Source organism: Kogia breviceps, chromosome 5 (genome assembly GCF_026419965.1).
Source record: "Kogia breviceps isolate mKogBre1 chromosome 5, mKogBre1 haplotype 1, whole genome shotgun sequence".
Taxonomy (NCBI): domain Eukaryota; kingdom Metazoa; phylum Chordata; class Mammalia; order Artiodactyla; family Physeteridae; genus Kogia; species Kogia breviceps.
In genome coordinates, this window is record NC_081314.1 from 118,031,108 (window position 1) to 118,058,798 (window position 27,691).

Here is a 27,691-nt window from a genome sequence, read left to right on the forward strand (position 1 = left end):
TATAGCATTAAAGAAAAATCATATACTTAATAGTATATTCATACTTAATTTTCATTTCCGTATGTTAAAGGATTATAGAGAATTTTAAAGTAACATTTTAGAAAGACAGTATTATAATCAAAGTACCAGACAACTGTAGGTTACAGATAAAAAAGATACCTTTAAAAATGTATTTTTGAAGATATGCATCAACACTTAAACTTTTAAAAATGCATTGGTCCGGGCTTCCCTGGTGGCGCAGTGGTTGAGAATCCGCCTGCCGATGCAGGGGTCACGGGTTCGTGCCCTGGTCCGGGAAGATCCCACATGCCGCGGAGCAACTAAGCCCGTGAGCCATGGCCGCTGAGCCTGCGCGTCCGGAGCCTGTGCTCCGCAACGGGAGAGGCCACAGCAGTGAGAGGCCCGCATACAGGAAAAAAAAAAAAAAAAAAAATGCATTGGTCCCCAAATTCCATAACTAAGATGATATATTAAGGAAATAATTTAATACATGAATGAATGTGTATACACCATGATATTAAACTTTAGATTTTGATAATCCTAAAAATTTGGAAATAAACTTCCTATAAGGAAGTTCAGTTAATTGTAACACATCAATGAGATATATATTATTTATACATTTAAAATTTTGTTTTTTTATACATACATTAAAAAACATAAAAATATGTTTTTCATGAGTTCCTAGTGAAAGGGCAAAATGTTTACTGTAAGAAAAAATTGATTTTAAAATATATCATGTAAAAATGAATAGAATAATACTGGAAGGAAGGGTATTAAAATAATAGCCTTGTTTTTTTCTGTAAGTGTATGGAATTATAAGTAAGTGTTTTATTATTTACTTTACTCCATACTTTCTACATTTTCTGCAATGCATTTTTTATTATTTATTTTAATTTGTATCAGTTTTTGTATACTTTTTATTTATAAAAGTAATATATAAAAGGAAGCATAACTTTTTGGCTGTCGATTTTGAGAGGCTTGTTTATACTATAGGTTAATTTTTAAATTGAATAAAGTTGAGACAACAGCTCAAGTTATGTTGTTATACTTCCTACCCCTGGAACAATATTTGCCATTTTCTTTCCATTTCTTGACTCAGTGGTTTTGTAATGCACAAGTATATGAGTAAAATATTCTCTTTGAAGAGCGTATTCTTGCAAGTATACATTAGTCATATATATTTTAGATTTTTTAATACACGATTACACTAAATGTTGTATTATGGTTCTGCTAATAGTTAAGTGGAGAATAGCTATTATAAATGTAAACTCTGGAGCCAAATTACCTGAGACCATAACTCAGATCTCTCATATATTAGCAGTGTGACCTCAGGTGAATTACTTAACATTGCTGTGCTTCAATTTCTCATCTATAAAATGGGATTAATAATAACATTGCAGTTTGTGTGTGTGATAATTAAATGAGTTAATGTATTTGAAACACTTAGAATAGTGTGGAATGCATAGTAAGCACTGTATAACTATTTGCTAGTATTAACATTAGTAGTCATTGAAATATTGTAAAAATGGTATAATTTCAGAACACTCAATAATATGAGAAATATATATCATCCTAGGTTCAGCTTCTAGTTCAGTGGTTCTCAAACTTTAGAGAAGTTGAGACATTGTGTAAAGTACCACAAGTTTACAAAGTTTAAAGTACCACAAACTTTACACACAAGTTTACACATTGTGTAAAGTACCACTTAGAAGTTGTCACACCCAAAGGGCATGACTGAATAGGTCAGGGACCACTTATCTACACTTAACCTCATCCCAAGTTTTTCTAAAGCAGAAAAATAAAATAAAGAATACTTAGAAATTAGAGAAACCTCTAAAACAAATAAAGATGGATCACATATTGAGGCTCATTGCTTTCATTTAATGTTTAATATTTAAAAAAAAAATTTTTAAAGGTTACCTACTGAGTGGGTTGTTACTACTCCAGTTTGGAATGCCTGTACCTGATATTTTGGAAGGCTTTATTTTGATGAGCCTGTATTTGTCTCTGAAAACATTAGATGCAATTTTATACATACTTGTAGTAAACAAAATACTTATTTCAAAAGAAAATTACCCTTTTTCAAAAGACCATATTATATAAATAAATAATATATAATATAATACATTATATAAATATAGTTATAAATAATAAATACAGTTCTAAAATGAATAAAACAAAAAATCAGCCAAGTAAACAAACAAAAACAACTTTCATCCCTCTCCATCTCAGTTCTTGTTTCAGTGCTAGCAGAAAGCTAGAGAACTACCTATTATATTGAAATATTCTACTAGTTATTAACAGGCTGAGTAGGAAAAATGTAAATATATTTTGATAATGTAATTGGGTCTTAATTTATTATGAATAGAATGTCTCAGAATTGTTCAAAAATAGTCAAATGTGAAGAGAAAATTTATTTAGGATAAAAAAAAAAAAAAAGACTTTCCCTGAGTGACATAGACTAGGAATTACCTTGTAATGTATCGAAGATAAGTAAAATAATTAGGTCTATTTGTTTCCTAAAGAGAAGAGGCGATTGATACCTGTTAATAGGTTTAAATCCATATCCAGTCTTTGAACTCCTAGTGATCACACAGGGCATGACCAAGCAGCTCTGCGCCTCAGGGTTTGTGGCCTCTTTTCATTTAAATCTCATATAGACTTTCAGCCTTTCCAGGAAGGTTTATTTTTGGTTGAAGACATTTGCTTCTGCTCATTCTATCTTGCATGGAGTACATTTGCTTCCACTAATTCTAACTATGTTGCACACGGTTTTGCATATACAACTCTTTCATTTGTTCAGTGATTGCTTTTGTGTGTTCGCAAAAAAAGTGTAATATTGGCTAAAAGGTATACAAGTGCATATGCATTGTTTAAGTGCACACAGTGTTAGCTGTGTATCGTTCACATTAACTTGCATTTTCAGTAACTAAAAGAGAGAGAGAGAGAGAGAGAGAGAGAGAAAGGCAGGTACTACTGTTTTCGTTTGTTTCTTTGTTTGCACTCTTGTATTAACTGCATCTAGCAAAGACCTGGTGTAGTGTGAGTACTTAGTGCATATTTGTTGAGTGAATAAATGAATGCTAAAGAGTTAGCAAATTTGAATTTTATTTTCTCCATATTTTCCAAAAAATTTTGTTGGCTTTCACACTTCTAAAATAAAATATTTTATTTTGAAAATAATACCAGAACATCATGGAATACTTAAAAACTAGAGACAATTTGAGAGAAGGAAACAAAACCTATCCATTTTCAACAGTCCCTAAGAAATTGACATTAATATTCCTTTTACATCTTTTTTTTGGTCTGTTTCTCCTTCTGTCTCTCTTTCTCTCAGTCTATCTCTTGTGCTAGAATTGTGCAAGTTACACTTGTGTTAATCTTTGTATTTGTGCTGCACGTGATACTGTGTACAGGTTCCAAAGGTCTTAGAATTAATTTTAAATAAAGCTCCCTACTTCAAATGGACCAGTGTATCTCCAAATCCAAATCCTTTCAGGGAGGCCATTGCTTCAGGGCTCCTTTCCTGCGGATGTTTGCTTCCCAGAAGCAGAAGTAAAGATTTCCCTTACTTTCTCTTGAACTCAGGGGGTGGGGGTGGGAGTGGGGGTGTGGGGGTGGTGAGGGGGTGGGAGGGTGGGCACTGACTGCCTTCAAGCATGGATGTGTGTCTGTACCATGTTCTAAACTGTTTATAAATACGTGTGAGGGCACCCATCATTTTTTTTTCCCATTATCTGATTATTCATTCAACAAATTCTGTTGAATACCTGCTGAGTGCTAGATGCTATTGTAGGCACTGGAGATGTAGAAGTATTTCAGTTATTTTTTATTTAGTAACTAAGCAGAAATATTTCAGTATTATAAATGCTTTCTAATCAAAACTGATTTTATGGCGTTTTCCCCTCAAAATTAATTAAACCACCATCAAAATAATGATTAAAAGTATTATATTTCCTTTTTAAAGTTGTATTAACATACAAAATGATAAATTCATATAGACATATTATTGCAATTAAAAAATAAAAAACCCTCAGGAAAAAGTGACACCAGACCTCCATTCCACAAGAAAAAATAATTCCAAACATACCTGCAAAAGAAAAAGAGAGAGAGAGAGAGAGCGAGAGGGAAAGAGAGCGTTACAAATCTCAAGTCAGAGTGCAAAAAAGAAAAAAATCCTCTTAGAAGAATTTTTTGGAATTTTATCATTTTGCATCAAAATTTACATATGGTAATAATTTATGTACATGGATTTTTTCTCTGTTAGATCAACTACACAGAGCTTTGCTGTGGACTGATGAATTATTTACTTATCTCTTTAGAAAATAAAGATTACAGAGTCGATTTTAAGTTAACATATAGAATAGCTTTTAAATCCCCATAATCTCATATGTCAAGGGATTAGAATCTGCCTCTCAGCATTTTTTTATTAAGGTGCCTTTTAGAATCTGTAAGAACTAAATTTGAGATATAATGAGAGAGAAATGGGGAAGTTATGGAGAGATAAAGATGAAAGTTTGCTAATTGTAAAAGAGTTTGTTTAGAAATTCTTGTTCATGTCAGAAGTATTGACTGCGTTTTAAAATGAGTGAAGTTGACTGCATTCCTATAGAGATTTCTCAGTAATCTTTTAAAAGGTTGTTTTAAGTATTTTGTTTTCCAAAAGAGTACTTTTCTTTAGACTCTTTAGACCATTAATTTTAGAATTGCAATTCCATACTCTATCTTGAAGACATTAATAACTTACCTAGATTCAAAAGTTCTCTAAATATGGCTCAAGCATGACTAATTCAAGAAGTAAAGTTGAAAGTTTTATTTTAATACTTTAACTGATTAATGGTTATTGACTAAGTAAATTATATCTATACAGATTCTATGAAAACCTAATGTAACCCTTTAGGGAAAGAATTGATAAATATTACTTTACATAATCATTTTTTAAAAACTTCTGTACAGTTAAGGAATTGTATTTTATCCATATTTGTTTTTATGTACTTTTAATTTATGATTTAAAAACACGTTTTTAAACACAAAAATAAGATTATTTTCAGAATAAAGGTTTTCTCCTCAGAAATTTGAATTCAGGACAGAGGAAGATTAGTAACACAGGTTTTTTTAAAAAAATTTTCATTTTTTTTGCAGTATGCGGGCCTCTCACCGCTGTGGCCTCTCCCACGCGGAGCGCAGGCTCCGGACGCGCAGGCTCAGCGGCCATGGCCCACGGGCCCAGCCGCTCCGCGGCATGTGGGATCCTCCCGGACCGGGGCACGAACCCGCGTCCCCTGCATTGGCAGGCGGACTCCCAACCATTGTGCCACCAGGGAAGCCCAGCCAGGTTTATTTTATACAGTTATAAGAGTGTTTTTGTGTTGCTATTTCAGTAAGGAAGGTCTGCTCATGTTCTGTGTACTGAAGTAGTTAGCTAAAATTTATAACCATTTGCTGTTTCTATATTATATCCAAAGAAATGAAGTATAAATTAACATTGATTGGAATGCCACATAATTTGTTCTAATATATTGAAAATCCAATATTAGGATGAACTATATTTCCATAGCAATAAAAAATATTCACAGCACCACACATTAACAATTTTTCACAGTTCAAAATATTGTCCAAAACGCTTTGTCTATAAAAAAACAGTCCTAAAAGCTGAAATAAGCGATTTTGTGTTCAGACCTAAATATCTTGGTTCATCAGTATGAGCATTAATAAATAAAGAATTATTTGTGAATTTTGATAGTCTTAGTATATCTATAGAGAGTTGACTTGAAACGTTATGCTACACAATTACCAACCTTATCTATTCTCGCTACCCATAGGATTTTTTATATTCGTAATGAAAAGGAAAAGAAGGACGATATGACTATTCACTCAGTTTACTGAACATCTTTATGATCATTACCTTGAACTCTTTATTGGGTAGATTGCTTATCTCCACTTTCCTTAGGTCTTCTGGGATTCTGTCTTGTTCCTTCATTTGGCACATATTCCTCTGCCTCCTTATTTTGCCTAATTCTCTGTGTTTATATTTATGTAGTTAGGTAGGTTGGTTAGGTTTCCCAGTCTTGGAGAAGTGTCCTTACATAAGAGACATCCTATGGGGCCCAGCAGCATGCTCCCCTCTGTTCACCAGAGCTGTATGCTCTTGGGGTGTCCCCTGTGTGGGCTACCTGGGCCCCTCTCTTGTGGCAGGGCTAACTACTGTGGGTGCACTGGTAGGCGGGGTGGGCTTGTGGTCTGGTTGACTGCTAAGCCCTGCTTTGTGTGGTGACTGGTGCTGGGCCGCCCCCCTTGGTGGCCAGGTAAGCCTTTAGCGCTAATAGGCCAGAGGGAGGACTCCAAAATGGTGCTTGCCTACACCAGTGTCCTCATGGTATAAGAGCTCCCCAAAATGGCTGCTGCCAGCATTTATGTCCTCAGGGGAGTCCCAGTTGCCTCCTGCCTCTGTGGGAGGCTTTTCTAAGATCAGCAAGTGGATCTGACCCAGGTTCCTTTCAGATTATTGCCGCTGGGCTGGGACTCAGAGGGTGTGAATTTTTTGCATGCCCTTTCACAGAGGAGTCTGTTTTCTATAGCCCTCTGACTCTCCCATATCTAAACCCCTTTGGCCTTCAAAACCAAGTGTTCTGGGAGCTCTTCTTCCAGGCAGGGCCCCTGGGTTAGAGAGCCCAATAGGGGCCTAAACGTCTCGCTTCTTGGAGAAAACTTCAGCAGTCGTGATTCTCCTCCTGTTTGTGGGTCATCTCCCTGGGGGTGTGGGTCTTGACTGTACTATGTCTCTGCTCATCTTATCTGTCTCATTTTGGTTCCTTCTTTACATCTTTAGTTATGGAAGATCTTTTCTGCTAGTTTTCAGGTCACTCTCATAGATAGTTGCCCTGTAAAGGGTTGCAATTTTGGTGTGTTCGTGGAAGGAGATGATCTCAGTGTCTTTCTACTTCACCATCTTGGCCCTCTCAATCATAATCTGTATTATTTTAAAAGCATTACTGTCTTTTAAAGTTTTGAAAGTAATATATTTAATCAGTATATCTATATGGAATATTTTTTCACACGGAACAGAGATGCTTCATTATAGATGACCTTGACGTCAACATCTGATAATTCTTAGTAAAACAATCAGTTGGCTGTGCTAAGTGCTCTAGTTTTATTTTATTTTTTTATCCTCTTTTGAAAACTGTTTTGCTGGAATTGTGCCAGATCTTGCCAAGAACTGTGTAAATGAGAAATTATTTTGGTTTGAATTCTCAACTAAAACTAGAGACTGGCTTAGTTTGCAACTGTTCTTACAGATTTAGGAAAAATGTAATTGATTTCTTTATAAATTAACAAGAGTCCTAATGTAATCCCAGAAGAAGAGAATCATAAAATCAAACAATGGTCTTCATTCCAATTTCCAAAATACTACATTAATGGTTCTAACCCATGAGTTAATGCAATGTTATTTTGTGCTTCAGGGATTATGCTGTCCTATAAAGCATAGGTATTATTTTTATATTCATTTAAAGATGAAGAAACTTTCAGAGAGGTGAAGCAATTTATCCAAGCTTACACAGCTAACAAGTAGCAGAGCCTATATTTAAACCCATTCAAACTGAATCCGTTCTCTAGATTTAATAAAATTTCCCCACAAATGCTATATTAGTTAATGCTTTCTTGCCAATGCAGTTCCTTCTTCTGGAATCTAGTTTCTCCTCCTCCTACCTCTCCTTGTCTGGCTCTTATTTTTCAATATTATCTTTATTAATATTTCTGTCTCTTTTGGTGAACTTCTGGCTGTTCAGGTTAGGAATTTTATTTCATTTTTCTTTGCGTTGCCAATGCTTAGCACAAGTCTTAATGCAATATAGGCATGATACATAGGTAAACTGATGGGTAAGAGAGTGAGAGAATTTGGACTTTAAGATACGCAAATATTTTTGTTTGGCATTTTATTGAAAATAAAATTCTCTTATTTGCATGTTGATTAGAAATTTTGCTAAAGGGCAGATAGGAAGCATGAACTCAACTAAACAACTCAACCCTCCAATCCCTTTAGTTATACCTTATAGTGAAATCCTGGCTGATTTGAGTCAGCTGAGGCAATTCTTGCAGTTAATGCCATAGTAGCTTCTGCAATATTTGTATTCCATGATCATATTATTAAAAATGGGGGAAGGGCAAGCAATATTGTTTCAAAAACTTAACTTATGCTACTGTCAGTCTTTCTCACATCTCTGGGGACACAGCCATATGATATTAGATTCTGTAGAAATATTACAAAAATACCAGGGATTCATTCCTGGAATTTCATTTTGGTCTAGTTTGGTAATCATTTAAGATCGTAACAGATAGTACAGTGGCACTCAGTTAATTATTGGGATTATTCTAAATTTTGACTAGAAAATAATCCCTCTCTCCAATTTGTTAGGTGGGATTATAATCAAGGGGAATTAGGAAGGAACAAAGTACCTAAGGAAAATGGCATGATCCATTAATCGTATAATTATTTTAATGCATCTTGTATTCCTTTACTCTATATACATTTCAGGTGAAATTACCAAGTTTTTCTGTAGAGTGTGCTCTGTTTTTATAGTTACAGTAAGCATGAGTATTTGGGAAATGTGTATAACTCAGTAGAGGATATTTAAGTCTACTCTCTGCACAGTGAATAATTAATGGGTGCTGTCTTCTTATTTTTAACAAATATCTCCTTGTAGGATGAAATTCTGACAGGAAAATTACAGGATTGGAGCCCATGATAGGATTTATGTTAATAATTGGAGGGCTTTTGCTCCTTAAGATGTAAATGGAGCTTAAATAAAAAAGGTTAAGAGGCAAGTCTCTTTTAAGAATATAAGTATTCTTTTACAAATATAGGTATGTTGTCAAGGCAAATATATATTCTCCACACCCCCCTTTGGGTAAATGTCACCAAATTGTCTATTAATATTCATTGTGCATATGTCAACTACTCGCTGAACTTGTTTCTCTTGTGCTTTTAGCAATATTACAGGCATTCTTGTGCTGCAGATGTTTTAATATGATACATGATACGAATGGATATTTTAATCATTTAGGTTTTCCATTTTACCTACCACGGAATAGGAAAAAGAAATTTGGATCAAAACAAAACTTTGTTAATAAAATAAATACTGCTTTGCTCAATCTGCTAAGAAGAAACAGACTTGAAAACCTAAACAAACAAAACCCTGAGACATGTATTACTGCTATACTAGAGAAGAAGAATAAAATCATACATTTGAAAAAAGAATAAAATTATATATTTGTATGTTTGCATACCTCAGCAGAATATTAACAAATCAGTCTCTTAAACGGTTACTTGCTTATGTTTCTGTAAATGCAATGTCTTAAAGGGGGGAACAGTTTACATCCAACTAGGAGTTTGGTTTCCTCATAATAAATCTCATGTGACTTTGATATATTTCCTTGAAATACTTAGCACTTATGTGTGTATCTTTTTCCAGCTGTGGTTGTGTAAATATTTAGATATTTCAGTCACTCGTGTTTATATTTTATCTTACAACCGGGCAGTTGTTGAAGGAATCCTGCCCTGTCCTTTTCCCTGATGCTGGCCTTTCCTGAAGTCAATTGTGTTATATTCCCAAGGTCCTACCAGGATTCTTGCCTTGTTTTGTCAGGATTCAGCTGACGTAATCATCCTAGTTCCTTGTTAAAGCCTCACTCCATCAGCCCCTTTCTTTTACCCTCTCTTCTTTGTAACTTTTTAGTTTGTTATGCAGAATATAGTTGAAACCTTGAATTTGGTTTTGCCAAGGGTAATATAAACTTTTTATCTTATTATATAAAAAATTCCCAAATTAGCATAACTAAAATGGTGGTTGTTGGGTGATTTACAGGAACTCAGAATTTATGATTGAAGAAAGAAGGTGTTTTATGAATAGTGAGTCAAAAATATTATATAAAGAGAGGTGTTGTGACAGAGTGGAGATGGAGACAACGTCTAAGATTTATATATGTTCTTCCCTAATTATTCTTGGTGTAACTCCCTCAAAGTCCTTCTTTGAGAAAGTGAATCACAGTTATTGATAGAAGTTGGGTGACGTTTTTCCCTCAAAGCATGCTGGTGGAAAAAAAATTGGGGATCAGTGATATTTAATTTTAATTGTGCAAACAGTGTGTAGAAACTGAGGTTCTCAAATATTAAAACCTGATAAAATAAGAGAGCTACTCAGAAATGCAAGCTCATATTTAGATAAGCTCACACAGTACAAGGAATGCTTTGTGTTCTCATTCGTTCATCATGAAAGTCTTTACTGAGTTAAGTGACTATGAAATCATATGATTTACAGTTAGATATTCTCTGATTGCATGGGAAAAGAACATTAGATGTTATCAGGTTTGACTGCTTCTTACTGTTTTCATTATCTACATTTTAAATAAAAGTAATCAAAATTAACAACTTCCAGTGTTGGAAACAAGAATGGATTTTAATTTATTAATCCTAGAAATATTTATGGAATAGTGGGAAAGAGCAAGGATTTTGAATTTGACTAGGATTGGATACCAGCACTGCCACCTTCCAGCCAAGCACCAGTGCTCAGTTCCCCCATATGGATACCAGATAACAACACCCACCTCATGAAAATGCTGTTGTGACAAAGGAGATGGTGGATAATTAATATTTGTTTTCTTTTCCATTCCTTTTCTTCCTGCTTAGACATGACAATAAAGAATAATTTATTATAGTTTGTAATAGAGATGATGAGTGCAATTTATAATTGTTATTATTGAGGTTAACTGATGACTTGTAATAAATATCACTTGGGAATTGGAAAGTTCCTTTCTTGAAGGTTGTACGTTATGAGAAATGTGGCATTTCTATGTTTTTTTGTTGTGATTTCCAAAAGTTTTGGTTCTACAGCCAAGTAACTTTTTTTTTTTTTTTTTTTTTTTTGCCAACCCTGTCCGTTCTCTTCAGATTATTATATGCTAACAGAGTGTATTTTCTTTTGAAGTGTGTTCCTCAGAAGCAAAGTTCAGTGGGATGTCCCATAAAAAGAAAAATATAGAGTTCAGTGGCCAAATAAGTTTAAGAAATTGCTGCATATTATACTTTTCTTCTAGAGCACATAATGTGCATTAGCAAGATTAAAAGACCCTGAGAACCGAGATCTTTGAGTAAACAATCTGAGAAAACAATATTTCACAGAGCATTTTGAAAATTTAACCTTTAATAGAATAGAGAGCATTTTTATTGCTGAAACTCTTTTACTGAATGCTGCTGTACAAACATCATGGTGGAAACTTGGGCCTGAGCTCTCTACTCCCAAAAGTCATATTGACTGTGGTCCAGCTATACGGGGCTATAGGTTAGGGATGGAGAGAGTCTTGAGCTCCACTGCACTTTCGTGGAGCCTGGGTGATCTCCAGGTTCTTTAATTGGCCGTTACTTCCTCTATACGCGCTCCATAGGCAGTTTTATTCTTTCCCAGTGTTTCAGTCTCCAACTTGATTTTCAAATATGGATCTAACTGAGATTTTTTTTCCTAAGGTCAAACTTGGATATTTAATAGGCAACTTGTCAGCCTTATTTGGATATTCTGGAAGTATCCCAAACTCTCCACATCTCATGCTGAATAAATCATCTCTGTCCTCTTCCTCTCACCACATCCCACTCTTTTATTCTTGACCTTCATTGGGACTGCCCTTCACCCACTGCTCAGATCAGAAACTCATAATCTCTCTATCCTCTTCTTCTCTTCCATCTTATGCATTTTTCATTTCCACCTTCTCCCACATTGCCAGTGAGTAGGTCCTGTTGATACTGTAACTAAATATCTCTAGATTCTTCCTTTTATCTTCCTTTCTGTCTGTCAAGATCCAAGTTCAAGCTTTCAGAATTTATTGTTTAAAGAGTGTAAAAGTGTCCTAACTAATCCCTTCCTAGCTTAGCTGCTGCAGTCTAGTCTCATACTATCAAGAGTGAGCTCTTTAAAACCAAACTTAAGCATGCAGTCCTTTGCTTAAAATATTTGAGTGTTCTTGTTGCCTTCATTTAGGTTCCAGAACTTTGGCTTGATGTACAAAGCCCATCTGACAGCTGCCTTATACTGAGGCTGTACTAACCTACCTACAGGTCCCACAGTGTACCATATGCTTTTGTAGCTGTACCTCTGAGTGAAATCCTTTCCTTTCTTTTCTTCCTGACTCACTTTTCAAGACCTACCTCAAATTTCATGTGTCTGTATGCCTTTCTTGGGCAGTGTTAAGTGCCCATTCTTTGTATTCTTATAGCAACCTGTACATCCCTGTTTCCGATCTGAAATAGACTTACAGGATACAAATAAAATTGGCTTAAATTAAATACATATTACCTCAGCAGTTGATCTTCATTAGCATTCATCTTTCATAATTACAGCCGAAATAAAGGTCAGTAATATATTACAGTGCTTTATTTTCTGAAGCTATACAGCACTTGTGGTTGAGTAATCTTAAATTCAATTTAAATTTCATTTGCCTTCAGTGTAGCCTTTGCTAAAGACCACGAGTTTCCAAGTAATTTTTTTCCCGTGTAGCTGGCTTGTTTCCTCCTCTTTTAGAGCCTGGTTTCATTGAACGGATTTATAGTATGCTGTATACCATGCACTGAACTAAAGCTATTTCTCAATATTTCAGATGATAAAACTATTACTCAATATTTCAGATTATAATTTTTTTGTTTTGTGGTAGACATAAGCAAATAATACATCTTTTAGTTTCATCATTCATTTATCATTTCATTAAGAAATAGTAACTGCAGTAGTTACAAATTAGAGATGTAAATAAACCCCTTGCAGAGCTTACAGTCTAGTAAAGATTAAACAGTATGTGTATATGGTTACAGTTTAAAAATAAAATCTTTTGAAGTCTCTTTATACAGTGCATGATTATTAAGCTTCAGATCATTCCACTCAAATAGGATTTTGCTGTTAGCACTTTATTTTTTTATTTACTCAACACATATTAATTATCTGTAGTGTGTTCAGCACTCTGCCAGGCATAAGAGAAGCAACCATGAGCAAAATCAGACCCACAGATCTTACAGAGTAATGGGAAAGACAGACAGTGTTCAAAGCATCAAACAAGTAAATTTAAAATATAATTCTGATTATTTTATCATAGGTAGTTTCATACCCTTGCTAAAAAGAAGCATTTAAATTTTGTGGTAAAGATCAGGGAAGGTCGAGATTTGAAAGAAGAATGGGTATAAACTAGGGTAAGATCCTTTTGATCCCAGACGCTGTGGCAGGCATAGGCCTGTGGTAGGAAGAAGCTTAATATATTTGTGGCAGTAACAGAAGACTGGGGTGAAGAAAGCAGAGAAAGGAGTAGAACAGGAAGAGTCCTGAGAGCTAGATAGGGGAACGAACACACTGACTCTTGTAGGTCTTGTTAAAGTTTTTAAGAGGGCTTCCCTGGTGGCGCAGTGGTTGAGAATCCGCCTGCCGATGCAGGGAACGCGGGTTCGTGCCCGGTCCAGGAAGATCCCACATACCGCGGAGCGGCTGGGCCCGTGAGCCATGGCCCCTGAACCTTTGTGTCCGGAGCCTGTGCTCCGCAACGGGAGAGGCCACAACAGTGAGAGGCCCATATACCACAAAAATTTTAAGAGGAAAGGGTTTATTTTAAGAGCCACTGAAGTAGGGGAGGACCCAGATTGTATTTGTATTTCAGAGCCATTATTTGGCTGCATTGAAGTGAAGCTATTTAAGAGCTTTCCTAAATCCTGGTGGGAATCTATAGTACTTTGATCTGGGATGGTAGCTGGCTGTAGAGAGTGAGATGAGTAGATTGATTTAAGACATTTGGGGGAGGGTTAGAGGACAGAAAGAGGGGTGTCAAGCAAGACTGGTTTCTACTTTTCTCTGTTTATTGAGATTGGAACACTAGATGAGAACAAGGTTTAATGTTTGGTTGTTGAAGTTGAGAAATCTCTAAGATTTTTACATATGAAATGTATCCATGGCAACAATAAGGTAGGAATATTAAAAATATGAAACTTGATCCCTCTTTTAGAGATTATAATCTCATTGAAAAAAATAAGGTACAGACAGAAAATATTTAAATGACACATACACTCAGGCCTTCACTTATTAAGTCATACATAAGGTCGAGAATGTAGCCTCTCACCTAGTATCCTTTTTCATTGACTGTTATATTCAATTATTTAAACTCCATTATTTAACATTTCATCTTTGAAGTCTACTAAAATAGTAACATAATTATTGGAGACAAATGAACTTAATTTATTAATTAAAACTGAGAAAGTATATATATATATGCACACACATATATACACATATATATTTATTATTTAGAAAAATATAAAAGTCTATGTAAAGAACAGTTCCATCATATATATTTTAACATAAATGTTTATTATTATATAGCATATGTTTTGCTAAAGTGTTGATTGATGTTTCATTAAAAATGAGATTCCAGGAAGCCATGCCATTATTTGTAATAGTCAACAATTCTCTAACACATTCCTCTGCAAAAACAGGCACGTACATGGTACAAACAGACAGGGTGATGGGTTCTGAAAGGATTTGTGGACAAGGCATTTGGAGAGCAGACAGGATTTGTACAGACAAAGTTTTAGCAAGAGCACTTTCTAAGTGGTGCGTCAAAAGGATTCAGGAATTAGAAAGTATAGTCAAGGTGGACACCAGAAGGATTAGTTAGTAAGGAGGTGAGGAAGAGTAGGTCGTTATTATGCAGTGTTTAGATAGTAGTGCTAACACCTATGCTTTTGAAATAAGACTTTTAATTGTTTTCAAGTGATGAAATGAAGATATTTTGTCAATTCTTATGCAGGCTCCCGTCTTCGTCAGGAAGATTTTCCACCTCGCATTGTTGAACACCCTTCCGACCTAATTGTCTCAAAAGGAGAACCTGCAACTTTGAACTGCAAAGCTGAAGGCCGCCCCACACCCACCATTGAATGGTACAAAGGTGGGGAGAGAGTGGAGACAGACAAAGATGACCCTCGTTCACACCGAATGTTGCTGCCAAGTGGATCTTTATTTTTCTTACGTATAGTGCATGGACGAAAAAGTAGACCTGATGAAGGGGTCTATGTCTGTGTAGCAAGGAATTACCTCGGAGAGGCTGTGAGTCACAATGCATCGCTGGAGGTAGCCAGTAAGTAAAATGGGCTTTCTGTGTTTGGAGAGATGGCCACATGGGATCATTTCCCTTGATCATAGTAATAAAAGTTTAAACCTATATCACAGGCTTTACCTGAGGAAAATCTCTAGATTTGTATATGAATATCATCTACTATTTGTTTGAATTTTCTATATTTCTCATCTTAGCTGGTTATTCAAGCTAAATTGTGATTTACACATAGTTGTTGAACTGTTTTACTTTAAAAAATTTTTTTAAATTAAAAAATACTTTATTTTATATTGGACTAGAGTTGATTTACAATGTTGTTACTTTCAGGTGAACAGCAAAGCAATTCAATTCTACATATACATATATCTATTCTTTTTCAAATTCTTTTTTCCCGTTTAGGTTATTACAGAGTATTGAGCAGAGTTCCCTGTGCTTTGTTTTACTTTTTGGAACTGTTTTCTGTTGAACATGCTCACTGAAATGGATTTATTCCCCTCCTTTGTTCCTTTTAAATATATAGAAAATGAGGATGTTTATGGACATATAATAGTGTAGGATATTTTTCATTTGTCTTCATTAGGAGAAATACTTTCAACTGGTAGTGTAGGGTGTAGTTTTAAACTGTTTCTAATTCTCAGAAATATACTTTCGGTAAAGCTATATCCAGAGAAATGTATGTATATGCCTCATACTGTATTATCTTGGCTACACTGTAGCACACCCTTGGAGGAAAACACGTGGATGGAATCCTCAGGGAGTTGATGGTTCAGTTTATTTACGCAAATACCAAAGGCTGCTCATTTGGAATTACCTCAATAAGGATTTAGTTGACTAATGATTAAATTGTTATATGTAGAGTCTAGATGTGTATTGTATTTGAATTAGAATTAGGCTTATTTTCAATAAACATTCAAGAGGTGGCCAGAAACTTTCATTCCTTTGAAAGAATCCTGCTGTGTATATGTATATGTGACAGAAGTTGAGAATTGTATAGGGATTGGAGACACAAATGAAATTTAGATCAAATTCACTTTAAATTTTAATATCACTTTAAATTTAGATGTCTATAATTATATATGAAACTGTATACATAACTATGTCTACATTTATATATAATGTTTTCCAAGGTGATGGATATTTTACTACAATGTATGTTCAAAATTTTAGTTATATAATCGGTTTTCATAATCTCTAACATTGTCTCCTGCATTCAACTAGAACATGAATATAAAGAACCGCAGATAATTATGACATTATAGACATAGAAAGGAATTTAGAGATAGATTATTCCAACTCAATCATATTATTAATGTGAAATCATCTCCAGAGAATTTAGATGACTTGATCACACTCCCAGAGCCATGTAATACTTACCTTGAGACAGAAGGCCAAAGATATCTGATGTGAGCATAAAATTTAATTAGATAGAATAAAAAATTAAAGTAACCATTTAAACCTCTGTCAGAATTAGGAATTCACATTTTTAAAACATTTACTTGAAATCCAAGTTTATATTTCTCTATTCACAGTTAACTGATAATTAACTTATTGTACTTGCTCTTACTGCCTTGATTCTCAGTGAAGGTCCTAGAGCTAAGTCAGTGAGATGTATACAAGCTATAATCACAGCAGAAAGATATTTTTCTTTTTGTTTTTTTTTGTTTGTTTTTTAAGCTCAATTTTAAATGTAGCACAAGCAAAATAATTTTAAAGTTTCAACTTATTTATAAGAAGACAGATATATATATGTTTTGACAAAGTCATCTTTCAAAGTTACGATATTAATACCTTTCTAATGCTTGGCACCGTTATACTTAAGAATTATTATTTTCTGTGAAGATAAATGTGAGTTAACATTTGAGAACAAATTTAGAGAATCAAGAAAGATGATGTAGATAACCTAGGCTAACTCCTGTGTGTGGTATGTAAGAAACTGAGGATGAGGAGGGAAAAACAGTGATTGTTTATTCTCTGGAATTATAATTCTTTATAAGAAATGTGTACCAACAGAAATATCAAAGATCATCTCATGTTTCTGTATTATTTTCTACTCTCCTTGTATTATCATTGTCAGAATTTTTTAAAAAGTTTATAGAGTTGTGTAGAGCGTCTAAATGCTTACCCTCTAGATCTTCCTTTTCAAAACACCTCTAGTTTTACCTCAGATGATCAAGATATCCTTAATGCATTGGGATTTAGAGACCTGTCTGTTTTAATCTGGCTTTTGTGCAGTTATTTTAAAAGACACCATTAGTTTCCAGTTAACTTCTGTTTCTAACTTAGAAATTCCATTACCTTGAGAGTCCATTATGGGAAAAGCTCTTGCAGTCTCAGTCAACAAATATACGATCATGAAATTGAAACCAGACATAAGAGCATTATATAACTTTTACCAGTAAAATATTCAAATACATAGTCCCTTAATGCATAGTTCACAAATTTTAGTGGGATATTCCTGACACATTCCAAAATGTTGTCAAGCTCCAGAGAAAAAAGGATATCATAATTTACTGAATAAAATTTAATAAAACTACTCTAGAAAGTACTTTAAGATCATATTCAGTAACAATTCACATACTTGGGAAGGGAGAAGTATATAGATATTATATATTTATCAAATATAGTTTGCTGTTAATAAGGGTAGTTTGATAATAAGGATCACCTTATTAGTGATAATAATTATTTGAAACCATGAGAAAAGTTCAAGTAGTATTTGCTTCCAATAATTTTTATACTAGTTAAATTGTAAAAATTAAAAGCATGTTTTTATTTAAAGAAATTGTGTTATTTGGTCACATAAGTTATATGGGAAAAATTAAGTACTCTGCAGTTAAAATGGGTTTTTGTGTCTAAAAAAATTCATGGTTCAGTGAACTACAAATAGATATATAGTGATTTAGTTCACATGTATTTCAGTTATTTATTTTAGCCAATGGTTACTGCTCATTCACCATTTTAAAATATGTTTGCATTCTAAAATCAAAACTAGCCTTTTGTATGTTATGTAAATACAGGAGGGGAAGGAGGGCAGGGAAACATGGGTCATATTTGCTGTAGGTTAAATCTATAAAGTACTATTATAGCTTGGTTTTATTATTTCCTGGAGAATATTACTATTTTTTTTTCATATTTTCTTAGTTTAGGTACCAGAAGTTCAGTAAGAACTATTCTTATTCTTCCCAAAGGCTCAGACACAGGAAGACAAAGATTTCATCTAATTTCTTAGTGACGCTATAGCCCAAAATAATAGCATTAACAAAAGTGTCTTGAGGCAACACTGGTTTCACAGCACAGTTGTTGGTAATGCTTTTAAAAACATTTATCTGTGTTTTATTTGCCTTTAAACCAAGTTTTACAGCTGTAACAACAACTGGATTTCTTGGTTCCTAACAGTTGTCAATCTCTCAAACAGTGAAGAAAAAAATGATACGGAATGTCATTTAAAACTTTTCTTTTTGTATAGAAATGATAATAGTCTTGTCTTTTGTGTTTTTAATATTTATTAATATTAATATTAATATTTGTGTTTTTAATATTTATTTAAATTTAAATAATGTACCAAAAGGATAGCATTTATTGGTTATCTTTAGGATTCTTTATTTTTGTTTTCATTTAAATTGCAATTATAACCAGGTTGGACCCAGTGAAAAGCACTGACCGATCTTTAGGTGCTGATCTTTGCCATGTAGTAAAAGTTGTATTCTTGTTCTTGAAAACTCAGTTTTGATGCAACTAAGTTTATCTCACACAATTATAAAGTCTAAGCATCGGAATGCTAAGAAATATATGGTAGTCCTTTCACCTAAAGTTTCCACCTTGAATTTTTGGAAGCTTATCTCTGTAAAGGAAACCAATTTTTAATCACAGATGCATTTTTGTTAATTTGTTTTTTTAATTATTGTTTTTCTTTGCAAGCCAAGAACGATATATCATGATGAGGGCTTTAATTTGTAAATTTAGACTATATTGCTGTTTCTAAGACTTACGAAAATTCACTGTTTAACTCAGTTTCAAACCCAGCTTTCTAAAATAGTATTGCAAGTAGTATTTTTTTGTTTCATATTGGCTCTATTTGAGAGTCTACTAAATGTTTAGAAAAATATTTTATGGGTCTATTCTTCTATACTCAACATTACCAGTTAGTAAATTTAGAACTTTATTTTATGCCTGGCACAAATTGATAGCACAGTTCTTCGACACAACTTATATTTAATAAGTAACTCGATCTTGGGTAATTGCGTTGAATTTTAAGGAAAAGTAATTTGAACCTTGACCCTCATGCTTTCGATTACAGAACATGTCTCTCTACGTCATCTGCTAAGTAGTACATAGTCAGCATATGGCTATTTGTTTCCTATGTAAGCCATTTTCTCCTGAGGAAGAGAAATTCCCTTCAGACTAGGCAGACATCTGCTGACTGTCTTAGCATCAAAACACAGAACTATCTTTCCAGAAAAAAATAATTTTGTACAATTAATCAGAGATTAATCGTCCCAGATTTTATTAACTGGGGTGCTTTTTAATAGTAATTACTTTGAGGTAAAATATTTATATTTTAAAGTAATATTTTCCCACTACTTTCAATACACTATGATCTTTCATTGTTATTAAACAGTTCTCCCTATAGAGTGATTTAGAACTTGAATTATCTGATTTTCCTCCTTTGGATAAAATCAGAAAGTGTACTGACATGTATGCTAAGGAGCCAGGTGTTGGTACAGTAGAATGTGTTTCTAAACTCTGGAGCATTGAAGATGGAAGGATTACTCCTGCCAGTAAAATGGTACCGATGAGCAGGTGAAAATAGAGTATGCCATTATATTATAAAATATCGATCGAGTGATTGTGCACACAGTCAAGTTGACCTTTATATGTGTGCACACACACATATATTGTTCCTTGAAAGACTTTTTATCTTTGAAACTGAACTAGCTCTATATTGTGTCTTTGAAAATATTTGTTTCCTCTAATCTGCTTTATCTTTTTAAAACCTTTGCCATTTTCCATGCTTTGATGAGATTCTGAAACATTTATATATATATTATTTTTGTTTTCAGTTTTCAAATGAAGAATGTTAAAGACTCATTTAGTTTAATGATTTTAAAATATCTTTCTTCTTTGTTGCACACTTATATTCTAAAATGCAGTGACTTTTTGTTGCAGAATTGATTCATGAGTAAATGAAATAATGCATATCAAGTGTGTAGCACAGTGACTGGCACATAATTATAAATCATAAATCTAATTGTCGGTGCTGTTGGTTTCACTGCTTTCTTCTCTTTCCCTGTATTTTGGCCGGACACTAGGATTATTTATACAAAGGGGATCTGGATGCTTTTTATTTCAGAAATGGACTGACTTCATTTTGAATTTGAAGATATGTGTGTTAATATACTAAAATTTAAATGAAATGTTTCAGTAATTAAATTTTCTTAAATTAATTTCTGGTTAAGTACAGAGCATGTTAAGTATATTAAATTCCATCTTGAGTTGAAATTCCTGGTATGAGAAATTTACCCTTACCTTTAGATTCTTGTTGTTAATGCAAGGCATGCAAATAGTATTGACTTAAATCATTTTTGTCTTAGGGTCAAATGAAAAATTTCATTTGTGTAACTTTTACAGTTGGGATAACATTAAAATTTTCTTTTTGAATTCACATGTTTTTTCACTTAAGTAAAGAAGCAATATTGCTAAGTTCTGTGACATGATTATATTTACTAAAGACTTGAGTTTTTACCACCAGTTAGAATATAGTCTTTTATTGTTGCCAGTCTTCATTAGTTTAGGCTGCTTTAACAAGAATACCACGTACTGGGTGGCTTACACAACAAACTTTTATTTCTCATAGTTCTAGAGGCTTTGAAGTCAGAGGCCAGGGTACCAGCATGGTCAGGTTCTGGTGAGAGTTCTCTTCCTGGTTTCCTCACATGGTGAAGAGAAAGCTCTGGTCTCTATTCCTGTATAAAGACTCTAATTCCATCACGGGGGCTCCACCCCAGTGAACTCATTCCACCCTAATTACCTCCAAATACCTTCACATTGGGGATAAAGATTTCAACATACAAATTTTTTTTTGGGGGGGGCCACAAACATTCCACCCATAGCTGTCTTTAAATAACAATTATTTGGGGATTTTAAAGTTGGATTTGTAGTTATTTTATCATCTTAAGTAACTGAGAAATAACAATCAGAAAACCAGGGGGAAAAATCATGTAATCTCCGTGGTCCATCAGATCACTTGCTGCATCCAAGTATCGGGTTTAAATTGTGTCATAAATTGAGGATAGAAACATTATGTCTTCAAGTAAATATAGTGTGAATTCTGTATTTGTTGAGAAAAGTAAGAGCAGTATCCTTTCTATACTACATTAAGAAAGGAGACAGTTCTCATTTTCTTTGAAATAACATAGAAATTCTTCTTTTTGGGGGGGAGGCGGTTTATCTGTCCAAAGAGTATTTAGTATAAAATATAAAAGCAGAAACCCATATTGCATAACCCATGTGAGAGATGACAGTGACAAAGGGCATAAAGAGAAGGTTTAAATTTCAATGGGTATTTTAGTAGAAAAGGACAAAGTCCGCTGACCTTTTGAACATGAGTGTTAAAGGAGGTGGCTGTGTCAGAGAATGTACTATTTATTCATAAATAACCAACAGGTGACATTCTATCTTAAAACTACTCTTAGTTAAACCAATTATGGGCTGTAGATAAGTGTTCAGTTGATTCTTAGGCAAACTTTTATTGTTTTTTCTTTGGCTCACACAACTGTCATATATTAATCTTTAGCAAATTTGTAGAAAGATCTTAGAGTGGGGACATGTCATACATTTTCTTTCCTTCGCTCCCAAACTCAGGTTAAGGAATATGATTAGTAAGCTTATAGAGATCATTTTAAAATAACTTATTGTATTTTATTTCTAAACACATACATTATAGAACATACTTGCTCTTTTAAAATACATGTTCTTGTAATCTCAGTTGCCCAGAGTTAACCACTGTTGAAAGTTGGGTGGATATCCTTCTAGATATCCTAACATCACTGTATGTTCTCTAGGGAAACCTATTTACTATTCAATTAATATTCAGTCTTTTCTTGGTTGGTTAAAAAAAAAAAGGCATTGGCTATGTTGGAGCACATAGCTATGTCATAAAGATTAAATGGAAGAGTTTAGCTCTCTAGATTGGATGTTACAAAACAGTTTCCATCTGCTGGATATGACTACATACACCGTCCTGGACCAGATTCGATCCAGTAATCTTGGGGTTAAAGGTTATGTATTCCATTACCAGTCTCATGAGCCACTTCTTTTATTTTCTCAAAAAGTAGATGGTGTCCATACATGCTGAAAAGTACTAAGATGATTATTCCAACACTATTTGATGCTTAGATATAAAGTCACTTGAGGCTTCCAGGAAATCAATTCAGTATTTAGTTATTTATAGGAAATTCTTGGCAGTGTCTCCTCATATCAACAATACTGCCTTTAAAAACTAATTACCAGGTAGATCTGGTTATCTCTTAAATCTTATCATCATATCAGCCTTCCTTTTAAGCCTCCTAATTTACTTGTGATTTAAATGCTAGACATCTTTCCCACTTAGAGAGACTAACTTGAGAATCATTTGTATGTATTTAAAAATTTTTGCTTCAATGACAAGTTTAATAAAACATACCTAAACATTCTTAGTATAATTAATTTTAATTAATACAATATAAGTTAACTTAAACCTTTCATTAATTATCAATTCAAGCTTTTTTGTCAGATTAGAATAAAGCCCCATTGAATGTTTTGAAGGCATAAAAGTTCTTTTTTTTCTTTTTTTTTTTTTTTTGCGGTACGCGGGCCTCTCACTGTTGTGGCCTCTCCAGTTGCGGAGCACAGGCTCCGGACGCACAGGCTCAGCGGCTATGGCTCACGGGCCTAGGCGCTCCGCGGCGTGTGGGATCTTCCACGGACCAGGGCGCGAACTCGTGCCTCCTGCATCGGCAGGCGGATTCTCAACCACTGCGCCACCAGGGAAGCCCCCAAAAGTTCTTTTCTTAGTTATACAATGTGGGCATTAAAAATGTTGTTTTTAAAAATCATGCATTAAATAAAAATATGAGGAATAACGAAATATAGTTTATCCAAAAATTTGATATTTTTCCCTAAGTAACTCTTTCCAGGCCTTTTGCTTAGATTTAGCTATTCAGTGGTGAACAAAAAAGAAAATGGTTTCTGCCTTCATAGAAATTACAAAATAGTGGGAAGAGGGGGTTGTGATGACAGAAAATAAGTAACTAACCATACAAATAACTTTATCTTTAAAATTGTGCCAAGTGCCAGGAAGGATTGGGGTTAAGCTGAGAGCAGACATACCTGTGGATATTACCAAGACACAAAGTAAAAGAAAAGGCGTTTCAGGCAAAAAGAATAGTACATGTAAAAGGCCATGAGAAATGATAGACTTGGGCATATTTGAGAAAATGAAAGATAGCTAGCATGGCATATGAGTAAGGGAAACAGCTAGAGAGATGGGTGGGGGTCAGGTCATGCAGCATCCTGTAACCGGGCTAGTGATGTTGGACTGTATGTTCAGTGCAATGAGAACCACAGCAAGTTTTCAGGCAATGGTGGAGGTGACATGATCTGTTTTATAGTCTAAAATGTCACTCATGTGATACTTGCGTACGGCACGTTGGAAGAATGAATTGCAGAATGATTGGGGGAGGCCAGTTAGGAAGCTATTGCAGTATTACAGGCAGGAGATGGTGCTAGTTTGAAATAGGTGTAGTAATGGAGATGAAGAGAAAAGTGAAGATTAGATTTGGAGATTGAAGACTTGGTTTAACTTTGGAGGGAGGGTGAGTCAGTAGAAGCTGAGATTTTGCAAGAGATGCAATCATTGCTGATGGTGAAGTCAAGGTCAAGTCTATGACCATGAAAGTGGAATTGAGAATTTGGATTAGGTTACGATAGCTTTGAATGGCTGACAGTAGTTCGGTATGCTGCAGCCCGTCACAGCCCCAAGAAATGGCACTTTCCTCTGTTTCCGCAGCCTGGAATGTGCTTCTCTTCCTGTTCCACCGGTCACTCTCTTATAATTGGCTCAAGAGTCGCCTCCTCTGGAGACATCTGTGACTCAAGTGCCTAGGACCATTACTGGCCCATTGTAAGTGATGTGATCTAACATGTAACTTGGAAGTGTTTTATTCCATGTCTGAGGAGCATCATAAAGTATCAGAATGCCACTTCAAGGAACAATCTCCTTTCCACACAACCTCTTTGTAAAGGCAAGCAGGTCACGTGGTCTCAAACACTCATCTGAAGGCACCGCTCTTAGAATGGAGTCTGGGTACTATTTCCCTGGGAGTTTTTCTTTCTTTCAAGATTTTGGAATATTTAATTGGCTCTTTGGGGCGATAGCATTACTCAGGAAATTTAGTTGACTTCCACTAGTACAAAAAGTCAAATGAGTTCTTTTTAGGCTCTAATAAGTGTAGGACAGGCTCTCTAAGTGTACTGACCTCTTCTGAGTATTGTCAACCTGTGTTTATGAGTGTAATGACTGGCTCATAGAAAACGAAGGAGTTTAAACTTCCTGACTGATAAGGAAACAATTAGTATTGATGGTACCTGAAGGGATTTTCTGCAGTTCCCTTGAGAACTTGTGCAAACATGTGCAAAACAGGACCTAACCATCTTTACTTTCTCTTTTTCTTTCTGGATAGGGGGAAAAAAATACACAAAATAAGTATTCTGTAAAGTAGAATTATTTGCATTCCTGTACTTTGCCAGTAATCTGCATACTATATGCAAAACTATTATCATAGTCCAATAGATTTATATTTAATGAAGCAAATTTGATGAGAAATCAAAGGAAAATTATAACATAGTAATATTTTACATTTCTCATTACAATCTTAGGCTTTCGTCTGTGGTTGATGAAATTATTTTTTTAGAAAAGCTTAATGAAAATACGATGTAAAAACCAATGGAAATCTAGGTGCTGCAGCAACTAGGCATGATATGGATAAGAAAGAGAAGAAACCCACGTGGATGGTAATGTGTGGTGAGGCAAACTCAGATGTGGGGAAGGATTGGGTCTACTACAGACAGCAGCTGGAAGCTTCTACTCAAAATATGCTCCACGGACCTGCTGGTCCAGCATTGGCATCACCTGGTAGCAAGTTAGAGATGCTGAATGTTGGGCCCCCCTCCTGACCACCTGAATCAGACCCTGTGTTTAAACAATATTTTAAGGTGATTCATATGATTCACATGCAAATTCACGTTTGAGAAGCCCTGGTATAAATTGTGGTGAACTGGAGTTCATAGACCCCTGGTTCATCTCCTAGAGCCCCAAACACCTTTTGGGAATGCAAGCCCAATGTGTTTGATTTTTAAAAAGAGAAGCAGGTGAAGTGTGATTTTAGGTGACCTATCCTGGGTTTCTAAACCAGTAAGGAGTGGAGGCACAGAGTGGGAAGGGATATGTAAGAGACTGGTAGAGACAGCATTCAGGGGCAGAAATGGAGGGAGAGAAACACACAGAAAGAAAAGCAGAAGAGGGATACAGCGGGAAACATATCCAGAGTAACAGAGAAAGAGATTCAAGGACAAGGAGGCAGAGAAAGAGACAGGGAAGGGAAGAGAGAGCATGCACCCTGGGGGGTGGCGGTGCAGCAGGTACTGGTATGGTAGGGCTAAGCTTGGGAGAGCACAAAAATACATTTGCCTGGATGAATAAGGAAAAAAATTGCTTCCTACATATGAATGTTTACAGAGTGGAATGTTAATCAGAGAAGGGGATACTCAAACCTCTATTAATATCCATACCATCATTCACCAAGAAAAGTAATATGTGGAATGGATCTTAGATATTCTTAAGTAAATTCACAGAAGGCTATATTTGCTTAGCATAATCCCAAAGAGAAATGCTAGGTTTTTTATTTTACTTTACATTTCCTAGAATGAAAACTGTGAAATAAAACAAAACAAGGTTTTATTAATAAGAGTGGAACTGTGCTGGAAGGATCATTTGGAAATCATTTAATCTGTCCTTCTGACTTTTAGTTTCAATTACCTGAAGATCATTTGTCGTATTAAAAGAGGTTCAGAACAAAAGATTATTCAGCCTCCATCATCAATATCCCTTATATGCATCAGCATATGTTAACACAAAGTTATTACTTTAATTTACTTAAATTCTGTGCTGCAGCATGACTTTCTTTCATTTTACATGGTAAGTGATAACAGAAAAGCCATTTCTAAATTATAGCAGCTCATGTTTGAAGATCGTTATTAAGTGCAGCCTAAATTTTAATAAAGTACATCTGATGTTTAATTTAGGTCTCTGCGTATAATAAAACAGTTTCTAATCTCAGTGTCTTAGTATCCAAAGGGGAAATTGTAGCTTTTGTAACATTTTAAGTTATGTCATATTTAACCAGAGGTTTAAATTGAAGTTTTAATAGTGCTTATGACATTTTACACTTGTCAAGAGAAATAAAAGTTTATGACCAAGATATTTAGTATGCCTGAATGGGGACATTTTTAATCTTATCCAGTGAATGTTGAAGTAAAACTTAGAGTAAACCCAGAATGTTAAGAAGAAAGTGGAAAAGGACATTCCCTCATGAGGGATTTATATTCTGTCTCAATCTTTCCTTCTTCATCACCCTGTATCTCTTTACCAAATAATACTGTACTGTATCTAGATTGAGTCACATTAAGTTACCCTTTTATTAGGTTCTTACATCAGTCAGACACTAGAAAATGGATTAGGAGCCTGTGCTTGATGGGAACATTTTGATCATACAGTTCAGCACTTGTCATCGTCACCCAAGTGACTTCCCTTAGTTCTAAAATAGAAGTGTAGGGACTTCCCTGCTGGCACAGTGGTTAAGAATCTGCCTGCCAGTGCAGGGGTCACGGGTTTGAGCCCTGGTCTGGGAAGATCCCACATGCTGCAGAGCAACTAAGCCCGGGCGCCACAACTACTGAGCCTGTGCTCTAGAGCCCATGAGGCACAACTACTGAAGCCCTTGCACCACAACTCCTGAAGCCCTTGCGCCACAACTACTGAAGCCCGTGCGCCTAGAGCCTGTGCTCCACAACAAGAGAAGCCACCACGATGAGAAGCCCGTGCGCCACAATGAAAAGTAGCCCCTACTCGCTGCTCCTAGACAAAGCCCGCACACAGCAACAAAGACCTAATGCAGCCAAAAATAAATAATTTTTTTTTTTTTAAAATAGAAGTCTAGGGCAGGTTGCAACCTTGTTGAATCTTGCTTAAGGGAATTCTTGGAAAATATGATTATAACATATTTTCCTTTGGGACTACCTCAGGAAAGAAAGCAACAATGAAGCAAAATTCCACAGGAACGGAGACAATGTTTTATGGCCAGACAATGTTTTATGGCCAGTGGAGACAAATGTTTTAGGTCCTGCTGATAGTTACCTTTTCCTCCACTTCTCTCATCTTTTGTCAAAATCACCAAAACCTAAAACTTGAATAACCTCAGAATTCTGTGGTTAGACTCCCCAATATTTGTAGGCAATAAAGTCAATTCCTTAC

General features: G+C 35.0%; 1 protein-coding gene across 15 annotated transcripts in view; it reads left to right on the forward strand.

Annotated features, from left to right (window-relative positions):
• Nucleotides 1-27,691, forward strand: part of ROBO1 (roundabout guidance receptor 1) — a 1,123,100-nt gene that overhangs the window by 774,343 nt on the left and 321,066 nt on the right. For all 15 annotated transcript variants that reach the window (XM_067034889.1, XM_067034895.1, XM_067034892.1 and 12 more), the window contains one exon: nucleotides 14,824-15,150. In XM_067034889.1, the coding sequence (XP_066890990.1) occupies nucleotides 14,824-15,150 (327 nt within the window). The remainder of the gene's footprint in view (nucleotides 1-14,823; nucleotides 15,151-27,691) is intronic.